This window comes from Protopterus annectens, chromosome 10.part0 (genome assembly GCF_019279795.1).
Source record: "Protopterus annectens isolate FY-2018-M chromosome 10.part0, PAN1.0, whole genome shotgun sequence".
Classification (NCBI taxonomy): Eukaryota; Metazoa; Chordata; order Ceratodontiformes; family Protopteridae; genus Protopterus; species Protopterus annectens.
In genome coordinates this window covers 402,451,592-402,470,161 of record NC_056744.1, presented here as the reverse complement: position 1 = coordinate 402,470,161, position 18,570 = coordinate 402,451,592, and the positions used below count along the sequence as shown (strand labels likewise).

Here is an 18,570-nt window from a genome sequence, read left to right as displayed (position 1 = left end):
TTATTTTTTTCTCGAGCTGGAATACAGGTTCTGAATTTTCTAGACATAATAAGGTTTTGTTAAGTTTAATTTTAGCAGCTGCCAAAAAAAACAATAAAAAATGTAAATCAAAGTCTAAACCAACCATACTTGAAGTAGAGAATATTGTAACAGAGAACAAAAGAGAGAGTATTTGGATTTTTAGAAAAGGGTAGCAGTAAATTACATAAACAATGGAAATTGTGGGAACAATATATGCAGAAATATGTTTGGGAGGAGGAATGACATTTTAGAGAAGGCAGAAATTAAACAATTTTTGTAATGTTCGTTTGATTATATCATATATAACAATATATGTGATGTACAATGATTGTAAATGTGAACTTGATAATATGGTTTTATTACTTTTACACAGATGTAAGTGATAATTCCATAAAGGTGTTTTTTTTAAAGAATGCTAAGCATCATGCTGAAGCACTGTTTAAATTCCAAGAAATGTAAAGCTTTCAGAGACATGCTGTGACAAATCCTATAAGCTTGCCCTGCAGTAATGCTAGCTGATTTATTATAGCATTGTTCAAGAATGGACAAAAGAAATGAAAAGACATTATGAGCATAAAGTATACAGAAGGCTAGTGAGAATGACCTAACTGTGGTCACTCTAGTATGATTTTTCATTAATTGTTTTCAATACAAAGCCTTTTTTAAAGGATAATCAGTTTAATATGTAGATCAAAGTTTAGATGACAATCTAAAATAATGCCCCCGAGATTGATAGAAATAACTCTCTGCAGATTGATCTTTTGTCAATATTTTAAAGTCATAACAAAGTGACTTACTAAAGGGTCTCAAAGTGATGATCACAGATTTAGCATTGGTGGTATTTATCATAAAGCCAGAGCTTCCTAACCGTTATTGTAACTGGCTGAAACTTGTTTGGAGGTTGTGTCTGACATTTGCTATATGAAGGACATCACTGAATACTGTAAACAATCCGAGAGCCACAAAGTAAGGGTGTGCAGTGACACAAGTGAATGCAAAACTTTGCAGGACCCAAGTAGGATCGGGTCTATATCAGCTTATCGCAAGGGAAAAAATTGCCGTTCCGCAAAAAAAAAAAAAAATTAAAAAAAAAAAAAAACATGGGGGGGGGGGGGGGCTCCTCACCCCCCTACTTAAATATACCAATTCCGAGATTGCACCACAGTGGAGGAAATGGCAAACTCCTGAAAATGGCCCAGCGATTTTTTCCCCTGGGAAAAAAAATTTCTGTTCCATGTCTTCGCTATACAGTGCATTTGACGTTTACACGTCGATCAAAGAGCATTTGCTCTTATCAGCTTTCGATAAGCTAATATAAACCCATAGGATCTGGGAGATGAAATAACATGGTATTATCCAACATCACTGTTTAAGAACAAACCAACATGCGGAGTCTGCAGATAATTTACATTCTGACACAAGATGTAAGAGAATAGCATGGTTTGGTTTGAAGTGACAGATGTTTTAACTAGATAAAACCAGGACACCTACCATTTTCACTTTTCACTGAAAAATTAAGTAAAAGTTAGAAAAGCATTCTCTTTACTTTGGCTGATATTGATTTGCAGACTGTCTCTCTAAAAAAGCTGCTCATGACTTACTCAGGTTCCAGTAAGCAGTTCTTGTTATTCCTCAGAGCATTCCTTTCATTCATAGTTTTAGGATTATGGTAATGCATAGAGTTTTAGGGCTAGGATCAGAGTTTTAGGGTTAAGGTTAGAGTTTGCAGGGTTTGGGACAGACATTTATGGTTAGAGATAGAGTTTTATAAGTACAGTAAGAGTTTTAGGAGTAGGGTTAGGGCTACAGTTGTAAGACTTATAAGGTTAGGGACAAGGTTAGTACTTTAGGGCTAAAGGTGGTGGTGAGGGGGGTGATCCTTTTTTGGCTTCCCACAGCTGCCTATCTGCTTCTAATTCCTCTTCTCATCAACCTGAATTACTGACCAGCCTTAGACTCTTCTGGACTATTTTCTGACCCATATCTGGGGTAAATGAGGAAATGGAAGACAGTGGGGCAGCATCACAGGAAGTGTTTTTCCTGTTTCACTCACTTATGCTGGGGGATGCCCACCCTCAGACAGCACTTTACAGCTGTTTCTATGGTCTCCATCAGGGAAAGTGAATCAAGCAAATGTGCCCTTATGCACCCCCCCCCTGTATAGTCAGATCCACTTGCATCTGCCAGAGCCTCAGACACCACGCTGTTCATCAAACTATGGTCTCCGAGGCCATATAACAACTTTATTTTGTTATGCCACATCACTAAGAAGGTTACATTTTAAGCGCTACTGTTATGGTTAGAGGTTTAGGGTTAGGATTACCGCTTTAGGGATAGGTTTAGGGTCATGATTTTGGATTTATGGTTAGTATTTGAATTTTATACTTAGGTTTAGGATTTGGTTAGGGTTAAAATTTTAGTAACGCTAGTGTTTTACGTTAATGGAGCTTAATTATTTAGATTACAAGGGGGAGTATAATACTGAAACACACCACCTTTTTGCCACATTCTCAGAAACAGCTTACACCATCTAGCTACATCTGCCCACTGTAAGTCATGTTCTTTATACTATGTCAATGATGAGTCCATGATGAGAGTTGGAAAAGCAGTTCTGAGCAGATAAATGTGAGCTAAGCATGAATACATTCTAGAAAATTTTTGAGAGTGAAGATAATTTATCAACTGGGCAGTAATTATGGGGTAGAACTAGTAAGACAGTTTTTTTGTTTATAAGGACTGAAACAGGAAGAGTTATAGCTTCTGTTGAAAGTTTCAGGCATTAAGGGGGAAACATATTAATAGCAACTGATTATGACTTTAGCTTACTAAGCACCTTCCTGGACAAACTATTTGGTACTACAGAGAAATTTAAGTCAAAAGACGGGCAGTTTGGTGGACTGATTTTTCATGTAGACAGAAAAAGAAAATGCAGCAGTAGTGAAGAACAATGAGAAAACTAGTTAGCTACTTCAGATAGGGTGGACTGGGGCTATGGGCTGGGCACCTTAGAGTTACCAGTAAACTGGAGGCACGCTGCCAAAATTGCTTAGAACACAAAATTTTCAGTTTGTGAAAGTAAGACTTTTTGGTCTTGTAAAGTACAGACAAACTTAGAAACACTTAATGGTTCAGTACTGATAGTTCTGTCCCTCTAAGCCATTAGGTTCCTTCTTTCCTCTTGTATTCCAAGGCACACACTGGGGCTATATTCTCCAGCATGTAAGTGTCGTCAGCATACAGTGAAAGATACAAGATAAATGCTTCACAGCTGAATTAATATATCAAGAAAGAATAGGAGGGACCAATTAGTTTAGCTAAGTGCATGTATGAAGGCAGAACATTTAAATATTGTAATATTCCTGGAAAAGGAACAGTGTTTTACACTGGCTCTAGTAGACAAAGATTGGGAAACGATTACTGTTCTGCTTGGTATTACTCCCAAAGGTAGGATAAAAATCAGGGTCTGAGGTTCAAAATACTCTTTCCAATAATATGCTAGGAATAAAAAAAACAGTGAAAATACAGTTTTATTTTATATGATTTATGCTAAGTAACAAAGAGACCTTGGTGTCAATATCTCTGTAAACCGTGCAGAGTAAGATATTAGTAAAACGGGTATCTTATGAGTTAGCACAAGTGGATACCTGGATGGACGGGATGTATTACAGTGACCAATGAGTACAACTGTTTTGCTCCTTTTCAGGAGACTGCATTCAGTCCTCAACAATGTATTCAGCCAGAAATCTTAAGGAATGCAGCATCCTCTTCTGGATCAAAAGATAGGAAGGGCACTGCAGACTGCAGCCCTAAAAAAAACTTGATGAAAGCAAGATGTTCATGACTATTTAAGCAGTACCACCAAAGATCTTAATGGAGCACCAGTCAAAAGATAAAGATGATTGTAGTATCTTCTGCTTATACCTTTTTTGCAAGTAAAACTTCTAGCAAAACCATAAGTTAGAACATTTGCTTTGAAAAGACTTCATAATATACAGTACCAAGGTACTGGTCATACCTTTCTGTTATTAAACTTGAAAAATAAATGACATAATGCACTTACAGAAAACTCTGACTTCGTACTGCAGGGAGTCTTCCCCAGCTTCACAGTAAACTGGAGGCACGCTGCCAAAATTGCTTAGAACACAAAATTTTCAGTTTGTGAAAGTAAGACTTTTTGGTCTTGTAAAGTACAGACAAACTTAGAAACACTTAATGGTTCAGTACTGATAGTTATGTCCCTCTAAGCCATTAGGTTCCTTCTTTCCTCTTGTATTCCAAGGCACACACTGGGGCTATATTCTCCAGCATGTAAGTGTCGTCAGCATACAGTGAAAGATACAAGATAAATGCTTCACAGCTGAATTAATATATCAAGAAAGAATAGGAGGGACCAATTAGTTTAGCTAAGTGCATGTATGAAGGCAGAACATTTAAATATTGTAATATTCCTGGAAAAGGAACAGTGTTTTACACTGGCTCTAGTAGACAAAGATTGGGAAACGATTACTGTTCTGCTTGGTATTACTCCCAAAGGTAGGATAAAAATCAGGGTCTGAGGTTCAAAATACTCTTTCCAATAATATGCTAGGAATAAAAAAAACAGTGAAAATACAGTTTTATTTTATATGATTTATGCTAAGTAACAAAGAGACCTTGGTGTCAATATCTCTGTAAACCGTGCAGAGTAAGATATTAGTAAACGGGTATCTTATGAGTTAGCACAAGTGGATACCTGGATGGACGGGATGTATTACAGTGACCAATGAGTACAACTGTTTTGCTCCTTTTCAGGAGACTGCATTCAGTCCTCAACAATGTATTCAGCCAGAAATCTTAAGGAATGCAGCATCCTCTTCTGGATCAAAAGATAGGAAGGGCACTGCAGACTGCAGCCCTAAAAAAAACTTGATGAAAGCAAGGTGTTCATGACTATTTAAGCAGTACCACCAAAGATCTTAATGGAGCACCAGTCAAAAGATAAAGATGATTGTAGTATCTTCTGCTTATACCTTTTTTGCAAGTAAAACTTCTAGCAAAACCATAAGTTAGAACATTTGCTTTGAAAAGACTTCATAATATACAGTACCAAGGTACTGGTCATACCTTTCTGTTATTAAACTTGAAAAATAAATGACATAATGCACTTACAGAAAACTCTGACTTCGTACTGCAGGGAGTCTTCCCCAGCTTCATTTATAGCCACACACATATACCTGCCAGCATCCTCTGCCTGGGCTCTGGGGATCTGGAGCACACGGCCACCTAAAAGAGAGGCAAATTCTGTTCAAGATATTGTAAATGTAATAGCTGAGCATGCATATACTTTTTTATTAGCTTAACTATAAATGTTTGTTCATAACTGCTGTTCTTGTAACCAACCAGAATTTTGCCATGACTGACGTAAGCCATGGGTAGTCATTTTTTTTGTACAGAAAGGAATTTAAAAAAATCAGAAATGTCAGAGCAAAATACTTTTTTAAACAGGCTTACTCATGTCTTAGGATAATGACAATCAAAGCTTATTTCAGTCTAGGTTGCAACTTCTGGCCATAACAAATATGTCGCCTTTCTCTCTAGATAGGCAAACACCAGCTGTCAATTTGTCATATCAGTGAACCAGGTGAAAACATGAAGACCTCACCAGGCAGGGCAAGTAATACCAGGCTTTAAAACTGCATTAATATAAGCATATAATGTGTGGGAAAATGAGCACATGGGCATACTCTGTCACAAAAAAACAGAAGCTGGGTTTTAAAAACAAATCAGGTGTCTGCAAAACTAACTGTAATCATTTATGCCATATCTAATCTTTGCTCTACCACTTCAGATTTAGATGGGAAAAATTGTCAGGAACAGTCATCTCTTCTCCTCTCCCCAGCTGAGTTCAGACTTTTACTTTTTATTTATTTTTTCTCCACATTAAATAAAACCAGACAGTACCACTATACTAGCATGCCATTTCCACCTTCTGTAAGTTAGAAACTACAGGTCTACCTCATATATATTTCTAATTCACCCCTTTTGACCCCAAAATCAGTAAATGACTGCCACATAATACTTTTTTTTTCTAAAAAAAAAAAAAAAAGGTCTAAACATCTGTCAAAAGCACAAGGCTATCCACTTAGAAAAAACAACCTCAAGTTCTTGGGAATCCTAGGATGTTCTGGACTGAGGTAAAATCTACACTATGAAGCAAGAAAATTTACTATTTCCTTACTTAGGACCTCTAACTCTAAAAGTCCAAAAGAACATTCCTTTCCTCATATTCTGTTTCAGAAAAAGTCATATTCTCAAATATTCAAAAAAAAAACTTTTGAACCACGAATGGGCAACACTGGAGCATTCAAACCCCCACAGTGGGCAAATAAAGACAGATTAAACTTAAAACTACACAGTCAAGGTTGTTAACATCTCAGTTTTAGTGCCAGACAACTGAGTTATCAAACCTTACCTTCCTTTCATTTACAAAAGCCTTAGTTATTTACTTATTTAATTAAGTAATCAATTAATTGATTTCTGATTCTTATAAAGTTTGATTTTTGAGGTTTAGAAACAGGTGATAGTTTTCATCCCTCTCTTCATTTTCACAAATTACTAGCTAAACTGATTTCAGTCTGAATTAGCCAAACTTCCTGAGAATTTATTTAAACAGCCATGGATTTATTTATTTATTTATGTTTTCCTCAGTACTAAGTGAATCCATTCATTGAAATCAATTGTTTGGTAGCACAATAAATGCATTTGACAAAAGGAGCCACTCAGTACTTCTTCAAAATCTGCAAGAAATAGGGTATTGTCCTGCCCCCCATCTAGTTCTTTAACTACCTTAACAGTATACCTTACTAACAAAGCAGGTTCTTGTGTCTATATACCTTCCCTTATCTACTGAAATAGCTTAGCACTTCGCCCTATCTTACTCTGAATATGTGTAACTTCTTTGCAAACTGACTTCTCACACGTACTACCACTATAGTATGCAGATGATAGACTTATACCAACAATCTCTGCCTCAGACTCGCAGAATAAAACAAACTGATCAGGCAGCCATTACACAGTGACTGCTGGCAAAATATTAAGCAGCATTATTAACAAAAAAGTGTTACTTGACAAAATTTATCTTAACTTGCTCAAGATGGAATTGCTACTTTTTTCTTCAAGTATTTTTACTTAAGATTCAAAGTCGCCTTATTTTATAATTGCTTAGAAGTCAAGTATCTAGGCTCAAAATTTGCGCACTATTTACATTCCAAGACTGACTTGTGGAGAAACAGTGAATGTTTTTCTTTTTTGAATAATCATTCTTTCTCCACTTTAGGGCAACTGAAAGTGACAAAATATAAGTAATAAGACTGTGGGAGGTGAAGTCCTCCACATGTGGGGGCTTGTTTCCCTGCAAACATTTTCATTTAATTTGTTTGTTGCTTTTTGTTCAAAAGCCAGTAGTGCTTGAGCATGTACTTAGTGGATTTGTCTACCTGAGGTTTCAGGCAAGTATGTATGAACAGGTATGTTTAGAGCTTGTACATTTCAGTGAGACATAGGACATCCTACTGACATAGCAACCACACTCATTAAGGTACTGGGAAACTAGTCATTTTGCTCATAAAGAGGTTCTCAATTGAGAATATAACCTCTCCAATGTATCTAAGTCTTTTTTCTCACTCATTCCCTTTAGGGAAAAATATAAACAGGTTATAGCAAAGGATAATTAATAAATGTGCTACTGCTAAAAATTATCCAGAAATTCCAGCCTTGAGGCTCAAAGAGTAGTAGGCAAAGGGGCTGTTATTACAAGAGTGACACCCGCCATTTAGAGTCCTGCAATAAGGAAAGGTAAACTTTAGACAGTAAAACGGCAAACAATGAAATTGATTGTTACAGTGTTAAAGTGGTTTTGCAGGAAGACACTGTCCCTTCCAGTATAATGTACTGCACCCCCACATCCTGTTAACTGAATACATTATCTAAGGGTGCTACACCTTGGAGTAGGGGAAATATTGCAAAGTACTGCAATGCGTCTACAATCCACATGGAAGTAGCGTCGCAGTGAATTACCAAAAAATGTGAATTGTGCCACTTTTTAGGTAAAAGAGAAGGCGCAAAAATATGTGAGGGTAACTATATAGCAGAGATCCTTACCATTTTGAAGTAATGTTTTAGGGTTAGAGTTTTATGATTAGAGCTAGGGATAGAATTTTATGATTACAAGTAGAGTTTTAGGATTACAGTTAAGGATAGAGTTTTACAGATAGAGATTTAGGTTTATGGTTAGCGTTAGAGTTTTAGTGTTAAGGTTAGGATTTTGTGTTTAATGTTAGAGATGCTACATCAAAATAGTGATATTTACTCAAAAAGATCAACCGTAAATGAAAGTTATGTACTTAACATAATGCTGGATCCATGTTGTCTTGTTTTCATCTGGTTCAACCTCTGGGATATTGGATCCAACTGGATCCATCCTTGACACTTTTTGAAGGCACATTTCCCAAAGAGGTCTGGAGATGCAGCTCACAGAGTCTACCAGCTTATTCATTTTCTTGGCCATGTCAACTGTTGGAAAAAAGATGCCCTTCTTTACAGATTATTGCCTTCCTACAAAGATGGCATGACCTTCTGGCCCCCCACTGCTAGCTTATACACCCCGCAATCGAATATGTGTCTGACAGAATGAAGACATGCCCCAGAAGCAACTTTTCATCCAAGTCCTTCAGGCAATGTCTCAATTCTGGGAGACCATGCTATTTGCTCCACCCCACAACTGAAGCATTTGTCATCAGACTCTGCAAAGGATCTGGGTGTAGAAAAGAAAGACACATGAAACGATTTGTGAAGAAGATTTGGCAACAAGGGTCTGATACTAAGAAATGGCCCAGAAGCTCATGGTTACTGTCCAGCTTCTGATATATCATGGTGCACTGCTCCTCAGACAAGCAAATGGTACTATGATGACTGTGGTAGTTATTATGCCAGCAAATGCATCAGGATATAATCTGGACCATGACGTGTACTATAAATCAAAGCCATGATTTCCTAGACCCTCTCCATGGGCAGGAATACTGCAGGCAGGATGAACTGAATTTCATGGTGCTTTATATGTAATGATTCCAAATGCTACCGGAGTATCCTGTAGGTTGTATATGTACCACTGTTATTATTTCTTGTGGAACTTTATTCCCAGGGCCTCCACTAAAAAAGACATGCACCCAGGTACAAGAATACAAGGAGATCCTTCTTTTGCAAGGCCTTGATGAAGACTGGTGCATATAACAAAAGCTCAAAGAACACTTTGAACTGAAGCTGATACCTACCGAGAGTGGCCAGAGGAATACAGACCCCACAAAATGATGTGTAAAAGGCGACCATTATTTCCACTGTCACCGTCTGTGCTCTCTGTGGGAGTACAGGGATCAACCCCATATAGAGTGACCATCCAGACTTATTGCTGGTCAAAGTCAATGAAGTCCAGAATGTTATGGAAGCCATCCCACACCTGTGGGACCAGGCATGTCTGGAGTAAAAATTCTACAATGATCCAAAACTGTGACAACCTCTACTGTTCCTTATAACAGTAATAGCCTGAACCTATCCAAAGAGCTCTGCAAAGAAAGACTGATTCACTGACACAGTTTTTTCTGACTGAGGACCAATGAGCTACAGGGCATGCTCAACAGAGGTCCTGTTTACAGCATACAAACATTTTGTGATGGTTCTAAATACTGGAACAATGTTGGAGAACTGTCAACCCAGTCTCAAAATGCAGCCAGAAATGTTGCAATGCACTCTGTTTGGTGACTTAATTGATAGTGAAGGAGCAAGACTGCAAGAAGCCTGTCAGTCTATCATCAGCTGTTTTAACAAATGGCAGAAAACTGGCAGAAAAATGTTGAAATGACTTTCAGAAAAAATTGAGCTTTCTAGTTTCTTCACGGTTATGAAAACTGAGATTATGTACTTTTACATCTGGCGGAGGGTGATCTCCCACATGGAGGGTGTAGGAGAGGTTGCATCTCTGTGGAAAAAAAACAAAACAACCAAAAAAAAAGAACAATACCTCCTAGGTTTACCTAAAGTGAATTTGACATTTTGGCATAATTACTTCTCAATAAGATTATCCTTGAGACCAGGCTAAGACAGGGCTCCAAGCCTTTTCTTTGCCTGCTCTACTACATATGACTGGAACTGTATTGGTGTGATGAGTAACTAAAGACTCTAAGCCTTGTGTGACAGAGTAGTATACCCTCTTACTACATCTCACCAAAGTTAGGAACTCTTTTTTAGGCAGTTGGGTGACAAAGTGCTGTGATCACGAACTGCATACCTCTCAAGTGTACAAATTTTCATAGAATGTCCAGATTTTTGCCTTATATTTTTGGTCCATTTTACATAAAATTCTGGTTTTCTGGCAAATTAGTGGAAGATCATTAAAGACTGAAGTTAGAAAATAATGACAGACATTTGAGTTTCAGACTTCCCACTCTTCAGAAAATTCATGCGAATGCAAAAAGTACAGTTGTGTACACTTACCAAAAATGTAGATGTTCGAGTGTATTCAATGTTGCAGTCATTACATTTGGTTTATCTACTTGCAGGTAGCCCTCAGTCGGCCTGATTAACAAAGTCTTGGGTCCTTCATCGGCTGCTGTCCCTTCTTCCATGACGTCAGGTCATCAGGGGTATAAAGCATGCAGCCGACGCCATTACATTAGTTTTTCTTGCCCTAGATGTCAGGTGCCCCCCTAATGGGGAGCAATTAAATATAAAAGTACAATGATATACCTCCAACAAAAAAGCAAATACACCAAAAAGGCTTTTAAGCATAGTAAATGAAAGTAGAGGTATAGCCAAAAGAAGTTAGGGGGCTGGAGGGAGGGTAACCAGTACTGCAACAGTGAATACACTCGAACATCTACATTTATGGTAAGGGTACACAACTGTACTATGTTCTTCATGTTTCACTGTTGCTGTCATTACATTTGGGTAGATTCCCAAAGCTATGGTTGGGAGGAGGAATTCAGACAGCATTAGGACAAATTATAAGGCCCTGCAAGACTGCAGTGGCAAAGCCAGCTCTGGATTTATAGAAAATTGGCAAATGATAATGCTTGGTGAAAGTATGTACAAAACTCTAGGTAAAAAGCTTCTAGGATGTCTCTGGTAGGGATACCTCTGAAAAAGGCTGTAGAGGTAGATGCAGCCCTGGTGGAGTGAGGTCTGATCCCCCGAGAGATAGGTTTTCTATGGTGCTTATAGCAGAAATGAATGCAATGGCCTATCCATTTAGTAGTAATGGTTTGCTTTGAAATAGCCTTCCCCTCTGCCCCTGCAGCAAATGCTACCAGCAGTTGTTCAGATTTCCTTTGAGGTTTAGTCCTGTCCAAGTAGAATCTGAGTTGTCTGTGCACATCTAAGGAATGCAGTATCCATTCCCCTTTGTTCTGCGGATTGGGAAAGAAGTTTGGCAAATGAATGGACTGATTAAGAGCCACACTGGATACCACCTTGGGCATGAAGGATGGATTGGTTCTGAGGGACACCCTGTCTTCTTGAAAGATGATGAAAGGCTCCACTGCCATAAGGGCCTGTAATTCAGATACCCTTCTAGCTGAAGTGATTGCTAAAAGGAAAACTGTTTTCCAAGAAAGAAATTTTAAGTATGCAGTAGCAGCTGGCTTGAAAGGAGGTAGAGTGAGTTTCTCCAAAACAAAGTTAAGGTCCCAAGCTGGGGTTGGAGCTCTCCTGGGTGGTCTCAAATTTTTGGCCCCTCTGAGGAACTGCTTGAGCAGTGGATGAGAGAAAAAAGGGGGGTTCTGTGTTATAATGAGCTGAAATGGCTGAGGCATGAATTTTAATGGAGGAAAAAGACAAGCCCTTGTGAAGCATCTCAGTTAAGTATTGTAAAATCTGAGGCAAATTGGGCACTGCTGTGCTTATCCCTTGAGACTGGTTCCAGGCACAGAATCTTTTCAATTTATCAGCATAGGATTTTCTAGAGCTAGGCCTCCTTGCCTCTAAAATGATATCCATCACAGGTTTACTGAGGGATGGTAAAGGAGAGATTATGTAATTAGCCAGGCTGCAAGGTTCAGTGTTAGAAGCTGAGGGTGCAGAATCTGGTTCTCCTGCTGAGACAACAGGGAAGGTGTCTGAGGCAGGTGCCATGGGGATAGCCATGACACACTGCGCAGGAGGGGGTACCAGTGTTGGCGTGGCCACTCTGGAGCAATCAAAATCATCCTTGGTTTGTCCTGTTTGATTTTTAGTAGTACTTTGGAGAGCAGAGGCAGTGGGGGGAAGGCATTGACTGATAGGTTTTTCCAGCTGAAGGACAGAGCAGCCACTTTCCAGGCTTGTTTGTGGGGAGTCCTTGTGCAAAATTTGTCCAATTGGTAGTTCTGGGGAGAGGCAAACAGGTCTATATCTGGGCTCCCCCATTTGCTTGTCAACATGTTGAAAATCCTTGGTTCCAGTTTCCACTCATGTGGGTCCATGAGGTTTCTGCTTAGTCCGTCTGCCAGTGTATTTAATTTTCCTGGCAGGAATTGAGCTTGTAGGTGCACTTGGTAGCTCAAGGCTGTGTTCCACAATGCCATGACTAGTCTGCAAAGGGAGTAAGAATGTGTACTGCTTGTTTATGTACCACATAACAGTGGTGTTGTCCGTCTTTACCATTAATTGTCCTGGAAGAATGTGGTCCTTGAAGGCTGTCACAGCATTCTGTACAGCTAACATTTCTTTTTGATTGATATGTAGGTGCATTTGACTTGGGTTCCATTTGCCCTGAATGCACTTCCCTGCCAGGTGAGCCCCACCCGTGAATAGTCTGATGCGTCTGTTGTTAGGGTTTGGGTGGCAGGGGGTAGTGTGAAAGGTATTCCATTGTTTTGGTGGCAGGCCTCTGCCCACCAAAGGAACTCTAGGCATAGGCAAGGTATGATAGGAATCATTGCTTCTAGATCCCGAGAATGTTGACACCATAGGCTTTTTATATACCACTGTAGTTTCCTCATATGCAGTCTTGCATATGGAATTAGAAGAATGCAGGAGGTCATGAACCCCAAGGCTTGCAGTATTTGTCTTGCAGATAGCAGGGTTTTTGTGGCCACTTGTTTGAAGTAGGTTGTCAAATGAATTTGTTTCTCTGGTGTGGGGTAGGCCATCTGCGAAGTTGTATTCAAGCTTGCTCCCAGGAATATAATTTGCTGACAGGGTACCAGGTGTGATTTCTTTTTGTTTATGGTGTACCCCAGACAAGTTAGAACCCTTTGTACAAAGGCCAGATGATTCAAAAGTATGTCCTGGCTTTCTGCCTGAATAAGACAACTGTCCAGGTATGGGTATATTTGAATATTTCTTTGCCTGCAAAATTCAATAACTGGAGCTAGGCACTTTGTGAATACCCTGGGCGCAGTAGATAAGCCAAAGGACAGTGCAGAGAACTGATAGTGGGTGTAGCCTGCTTTGAAGCGTAGGTATCTTCTGCAAGATTTCCTGATTGGGATGTGCAGGTATGCTTCTTTTAAATCTAGTGTTGCCAACCAGGCATCTTTGCCTAGCATAGGAAGTAATTGGTGGAGTCAGCATCTTGAATTTTGGAATTTCCAAAAAGGTGTTTAGAGTAGACAGGTCCAGGATAGGACGCCATGAATTGTCTTTTTTGGGTACCAGGAAAAGTCTCAAGTAGAAACCTTGTCCCTTTTCCTCTTCTGGTACCAGCTGAATAACCCCCATGCTTAAGAGAGACAGTACTTGTTTTTGGGCCTCTGCCCACTGATTTGGGGGTAGGTCCAGCCACACGCTTGGTGTTGGCAACGTGTGGAAGTGAAATCTGTATCACTGGGACACTATATTTAAAACCCATTTGTCCTGGGTAATGAGTTCCCAGTTCTTTGCATGAAGAGCAATCTTACCCCCCAAAGGGGCAGTCGGTTGATAAGTGCTTGGAAATTTTAAAAGGAAGTCATTGAGACAGTTTACCATAGGGGGGAGTCTTATTACTCCCAGATTTGGAAGTGGAGGCCCCCCACTGCTTAGTCCTGTGTGTCCCCTGGGACTGAAACCTGGGGTTGTTGCTGTGTCTGTGTTTGGCTTGAGAAGACCTGGAAGGGGCCGGAAAGGATCAATTCATAGAGGGCCAGTGCCTACTAAATCTAGGAGGCTGAACTTGTAAGAAATCTGTAACAGTTTGCATAGATTTAGCTTTATCTTCCATGTTTCTCAGCCTTGTTGCCAAACAGGCGGTCCTGATTTAAGGGAGCATACAACAATTTAGCTTTAACATGATCAGGCAAAGATTGTTCCTTAAGCCAAGCATGCCTTCTGAGCACAGATCCAGTAACAGCGGCACTGCAAGAGGCCTCTAATGAATCAAAACCACATCACAAAGTATGTTTTCCAACTTATTCAGCAGAATGCATTAAATCCTGTAATTCTTTATTTTCCACACAGTCAGGAATCAACATCATTTTCTGTTTAAGCAATCCAATAACATGTTGCTGATACTTTATCATATGAAACTGGCAGTTTAAAGCCCTAATGGCCAAGGTTGCAGAAGTGTAAACCTTCTTACCCCATCTATTCAGTGCCCTGGAGTCTCTATCAGAAGGGGTAGTATTTTTAGCAGTAGAAGCCTTAATGCCCTTGGGTCCCTGTGAAATAGTCTCTGGATCCGCAATAGGATTTTTAAAAAGGAACTTGTCTGACTCAGGGACCCTGTAGTATCTGTCTGTTTTTCTGGGAGCAGGAGGCAAGGAATCAGGGGCCAAACTAGATTCCGAAAAAAGCATCATTAACAATGTCTAGTACAGGAGGAATAGCTAAAGGCCTATGCTGAGGTAGGAGTAAGAAATCCCTAAGCCTCTTTTTTGAATCAGAAAAATCCTGGCTTTCCCAGTGGAAATGCTCCCTTAGAGTATGTAAGGTTTCCCCAAAAGAAAAATCCTCTGGAGGGGAAGCAGAGGGAATGGAGTTCTCTGCATCAGAATCCTCATAAGTAGATAAGGGCAAATCCAGATCATCAGAAGAATCAGAAAAAACAGAATTCTGGTCAGAAGATTCATAAACCACTTCATTCCTAGGCCTCTTAGAAGGGGGGGGGGTTGGCTACCCCTGATTAGAGTTATTAGATCTTCAGCCATTCTTATCATTTGTTTTTTGGGCATAGAGGCCTGAGCATGTGGCTTGGGCATCGCTTTTTAGGCATGGTTCGAGATTTAGGCCTAAGAGGAGAAGGAGGCGTCAGTTTAATATGCAAGTTCATAGGCTTGAATACACCCTCAGAAGCCGGTGCCTGCACAGCGGCTCCGGACCCATCCAAGGTAGAGACATCCGCGGGTTCCAAAGTTGAAGCATCTCGCGGCATACCAGACTCCGAATGGGTCTCAGTACAGGCCTGCGAATCAGAAGTAGTGGGTATCAGGGGCAGCGAAAGTGCCTCACTGAGTACCGGCGAATTGGCAACAGGCTTAGGAGAAGCGTCGTCAGCAGTTTTGGACCTCGGTGGCCTGTCTCTGTCTTTATCTTTGCATTTTTTCAGAATCCCGGTAGTCGGATGGCTAACCGACGACATTTCTGGATAATTAAACTGAGAACCAAAATATTTAGAGGTGAAAATGTACAGACGATAGATAGTGCACTGATTAAATAAAGCACAAAACCGACAGCAAGGTATGTCATGGTCAGGGTCAAGGCAAGGAATATAGTACGAATGAAAATCTTTATGAGGTACTTGCTTTCCACAAGTAATGCAATTATTAACTTTTACTGACATCGGTAAGGAGCAAGAAAAAGTTTTCCCAACAGGGCTTAACTTTAGTTGAAGACTTCAGTTCTGAAACTCGAAAACGAAAATTTCAGGAGTTGGCCGACCAGCACTTGCAAACTGCTTCTACTTCGGGCACCGTGCAGCAAGAAAGACTGATGTAATGGTGTCGGCTGCATGCTTTATACCCCTGACGACCTGATGTAATGGAAGAAGGGATAGCAACCAACGCAGGACCCAAGACTTTGTTAATCAGGCCGACTGAGGGCTACTTGCAAGCAGATAAACCAAATGTAATGACTGCAACAGTGAAACATAAAGAACATCCTGTTATTCTATCAACTTTCTAAGTTTGTAAGAGCAATATCTAAAATTGTCCCTATTTTTGGGCCTTTGTCCCACTTTTATTTATGGCTTTGTCCAGATTTCTTGCTCCAAGAGACTGAGAGGTATATTTCGGAGACTTACCAGACTGAAAACATAACACAGGAGTCAGTATAGGAATGCTTAGTAAGAGGATCTACCCACTCAGATAAAGGCTTATATAGAAGTCTTTGTTACAAAACAGGCAGAGTCTGGGTGCCTCCAGGCTGCCTTGACAATATCCTTACACTGTTACCTCACATTTTTGAACTTTTGAGTAGATACATAATAGTTCTTTGCTTAGCCTAAAGCAGTTTTTTTTCTTTTTTGGAGTCAGTGAACTGTAGCAAGGAGCTGTTTTTTATGTTTGTTACAGTTTAGGAAATTAAAGGTGTCTGCATTTGATACAGCAAAGAGATGTTATTCCGACAAATACCTTTTTGACCTTTTTTGTTTGTTTTGTCCACACCTCTTTAATTATTGAATATTTTTAGTCTACAGGTCTTAATTGTTTTTTTTTTCTCACAGGCCTGGTTTTTTTTTTTGGTCCTCAACTTCAAATTTGGAGGTGGTACATCAAATGGGGCACTGCCAAGGGGACTAACTGACGTTGCTACTGTTCTGTTACTCTCTGTTGTGTGTCTAATTTCAATTGCATTTATTGCATTTGTGCATATTCTTTGTGCATGCATTACTGTTATCATAAGTCTTTCTGCCTCTCATTTGCTTTTCTCTGCACTGTGCCCAGCAATTTGTCTTTGTTTGAAACATCATGCTAAAATTGCTATTTCTGTTTTTTTTTAAAGGGCTGTGTTTGTTACACTTTTCTCACATTTTCTCATAGGGTATATAATGTTTACCTGCGAGAATACTGACCATCACAATTTATGGATTGTGTAGAATAATGTATTCTATCTTTTTGCTTTATCAGCTCATATTTCCTTTAATTCTGACTCTGCTTTCTCATTGCCCCCCTGTGTGACTTACTTCTGTTTTGTTTTCTATTTTATTTACAGTATGTGCTTTGTTTGCCAGGAATTTCTTCCTCACCCCAGATGATTTGCAGGAATGGAACACTTTTATTTTATTTTTTTTATTCTCTTTGTATATTTGTGTGAATTCACATTTCTTGGCTTCTTGTCTAAGTTGTCTGTAGCAAATGCTTATTACAGACTAATGCTCATCTTGAAATGCACTCCTAAATCTACAGACTTCAAACTGAAAATTGGCTTCAGAATAAATGTTCTTTATTATGCTTTCTTGCATCTCTGCTTGCTCACCACCAAGCCTTCCCCATCAGCCAAACACATTTGTCTCCCCCAAGTCTGGATATTTCCCAGCAAGGGAGAGAGCTGGTCAAGGGAAGCAGTGATACAAGCAACTTCAAAAGTAATTTGTGCCCTTGCAGCAGAAGTGGCTGTGCTTGCTTTATGTGGATTTGCACTCCCATGAGATTTCATGGCTTGGCAGCACTCAGGGCCAGCCTTTGCAGCGCCACTCCACTTTTCTGGAATTTTGGCACTGGTTGGTTCCAATCTCCTTCCTCCCTCTAGAGGATACAGAATACACATGATTAGTCCAAATAAAATCACTTCAGCTAGCAGATCTAACAGGCTCTCTCTCTGGTGCCCTCCCTGTGAGAGAAATAAAGACAATTTGATGAAGTTTTAAATAATGTATTCAGTTAAGTAGGCAGATGGTAAGTAGGAAAACAAGAACACTCGTCAGGAAAAAAATGAGTAAGTTTCCCCTGTTCTTGACTTCTTGGAGAGGAATGTCTGGCTTTGTTTTTATCAAGTTTCTCATGCTTATCTAACTTGCGCTTATTTTAAAGCTTCTTCTTCTCTCTTTCTCTCTATCTCTCTCTCCCCCTAGATTCCTCAGCCATGGGTTCAGTCCTTAAGTCAGAAAGGTCAACCCTGAAAAGAAGCTTGAAGTAAAAGCCCCCATGTGGTGTTTACTTATATGTAGATAAAATCTTGCTTTTCCATTCTAACAGTTATGGAGTAAAGGACTTGCAAATTTCACAAATATCTTCAAAATGTTTCTCTCTCGAAAAAAAAAAAATAGAGATTGTATATATATCATGAAGTAGGATTCTGTATCCCTCAGCCCCAAAATCTTTACTAGTGAACTGATTACCAATTGGAGCACCAAAGACACACTGACCATAAATGAAGAAAACAGTTCTAAACTGCCCAAGGAAACCAGATTTAATTAAATGTACTAAAGCACATACATGTCAGCCTGCATATACTACAGCAGTAATGAGATTTTTTTTTTGTAATTAAACAACAAACCAAAAAAACACATACACAAACAAATCTTTAAACTCTTAAACTAGCAAGCTTGTAGCAGAGCACAAGACAAGTTTGAAAGTAGTCAGAACACATAACAAAAACTGAGAAAAAAGCAGTAGAAACCTGAAC

General features: G+C 39.5%; 1 protein-coding gene across 1 annotated transcript in view; it reads right to left on the bottom strand.

Moving 5' to 3' along the window:
• Positions 1-18,570, bottom strand: part of HMCN1 (hemicentin 1) — a 5,606,893-nt gene that overhangs the window by 1,566,507 nt on the left and 4,021,816 nt on the right. Inside the window, exon 55 of the mRNA XM_044085314.1 lies at positions 5,170-5,283. Coding sequence (XP_043941249.1) covers positions 5,170-5,283 — 114 coding nt within the window. The remainder of the gene's footprint in view (positions 1-5,169; positions 5,284-18,570) is intronic.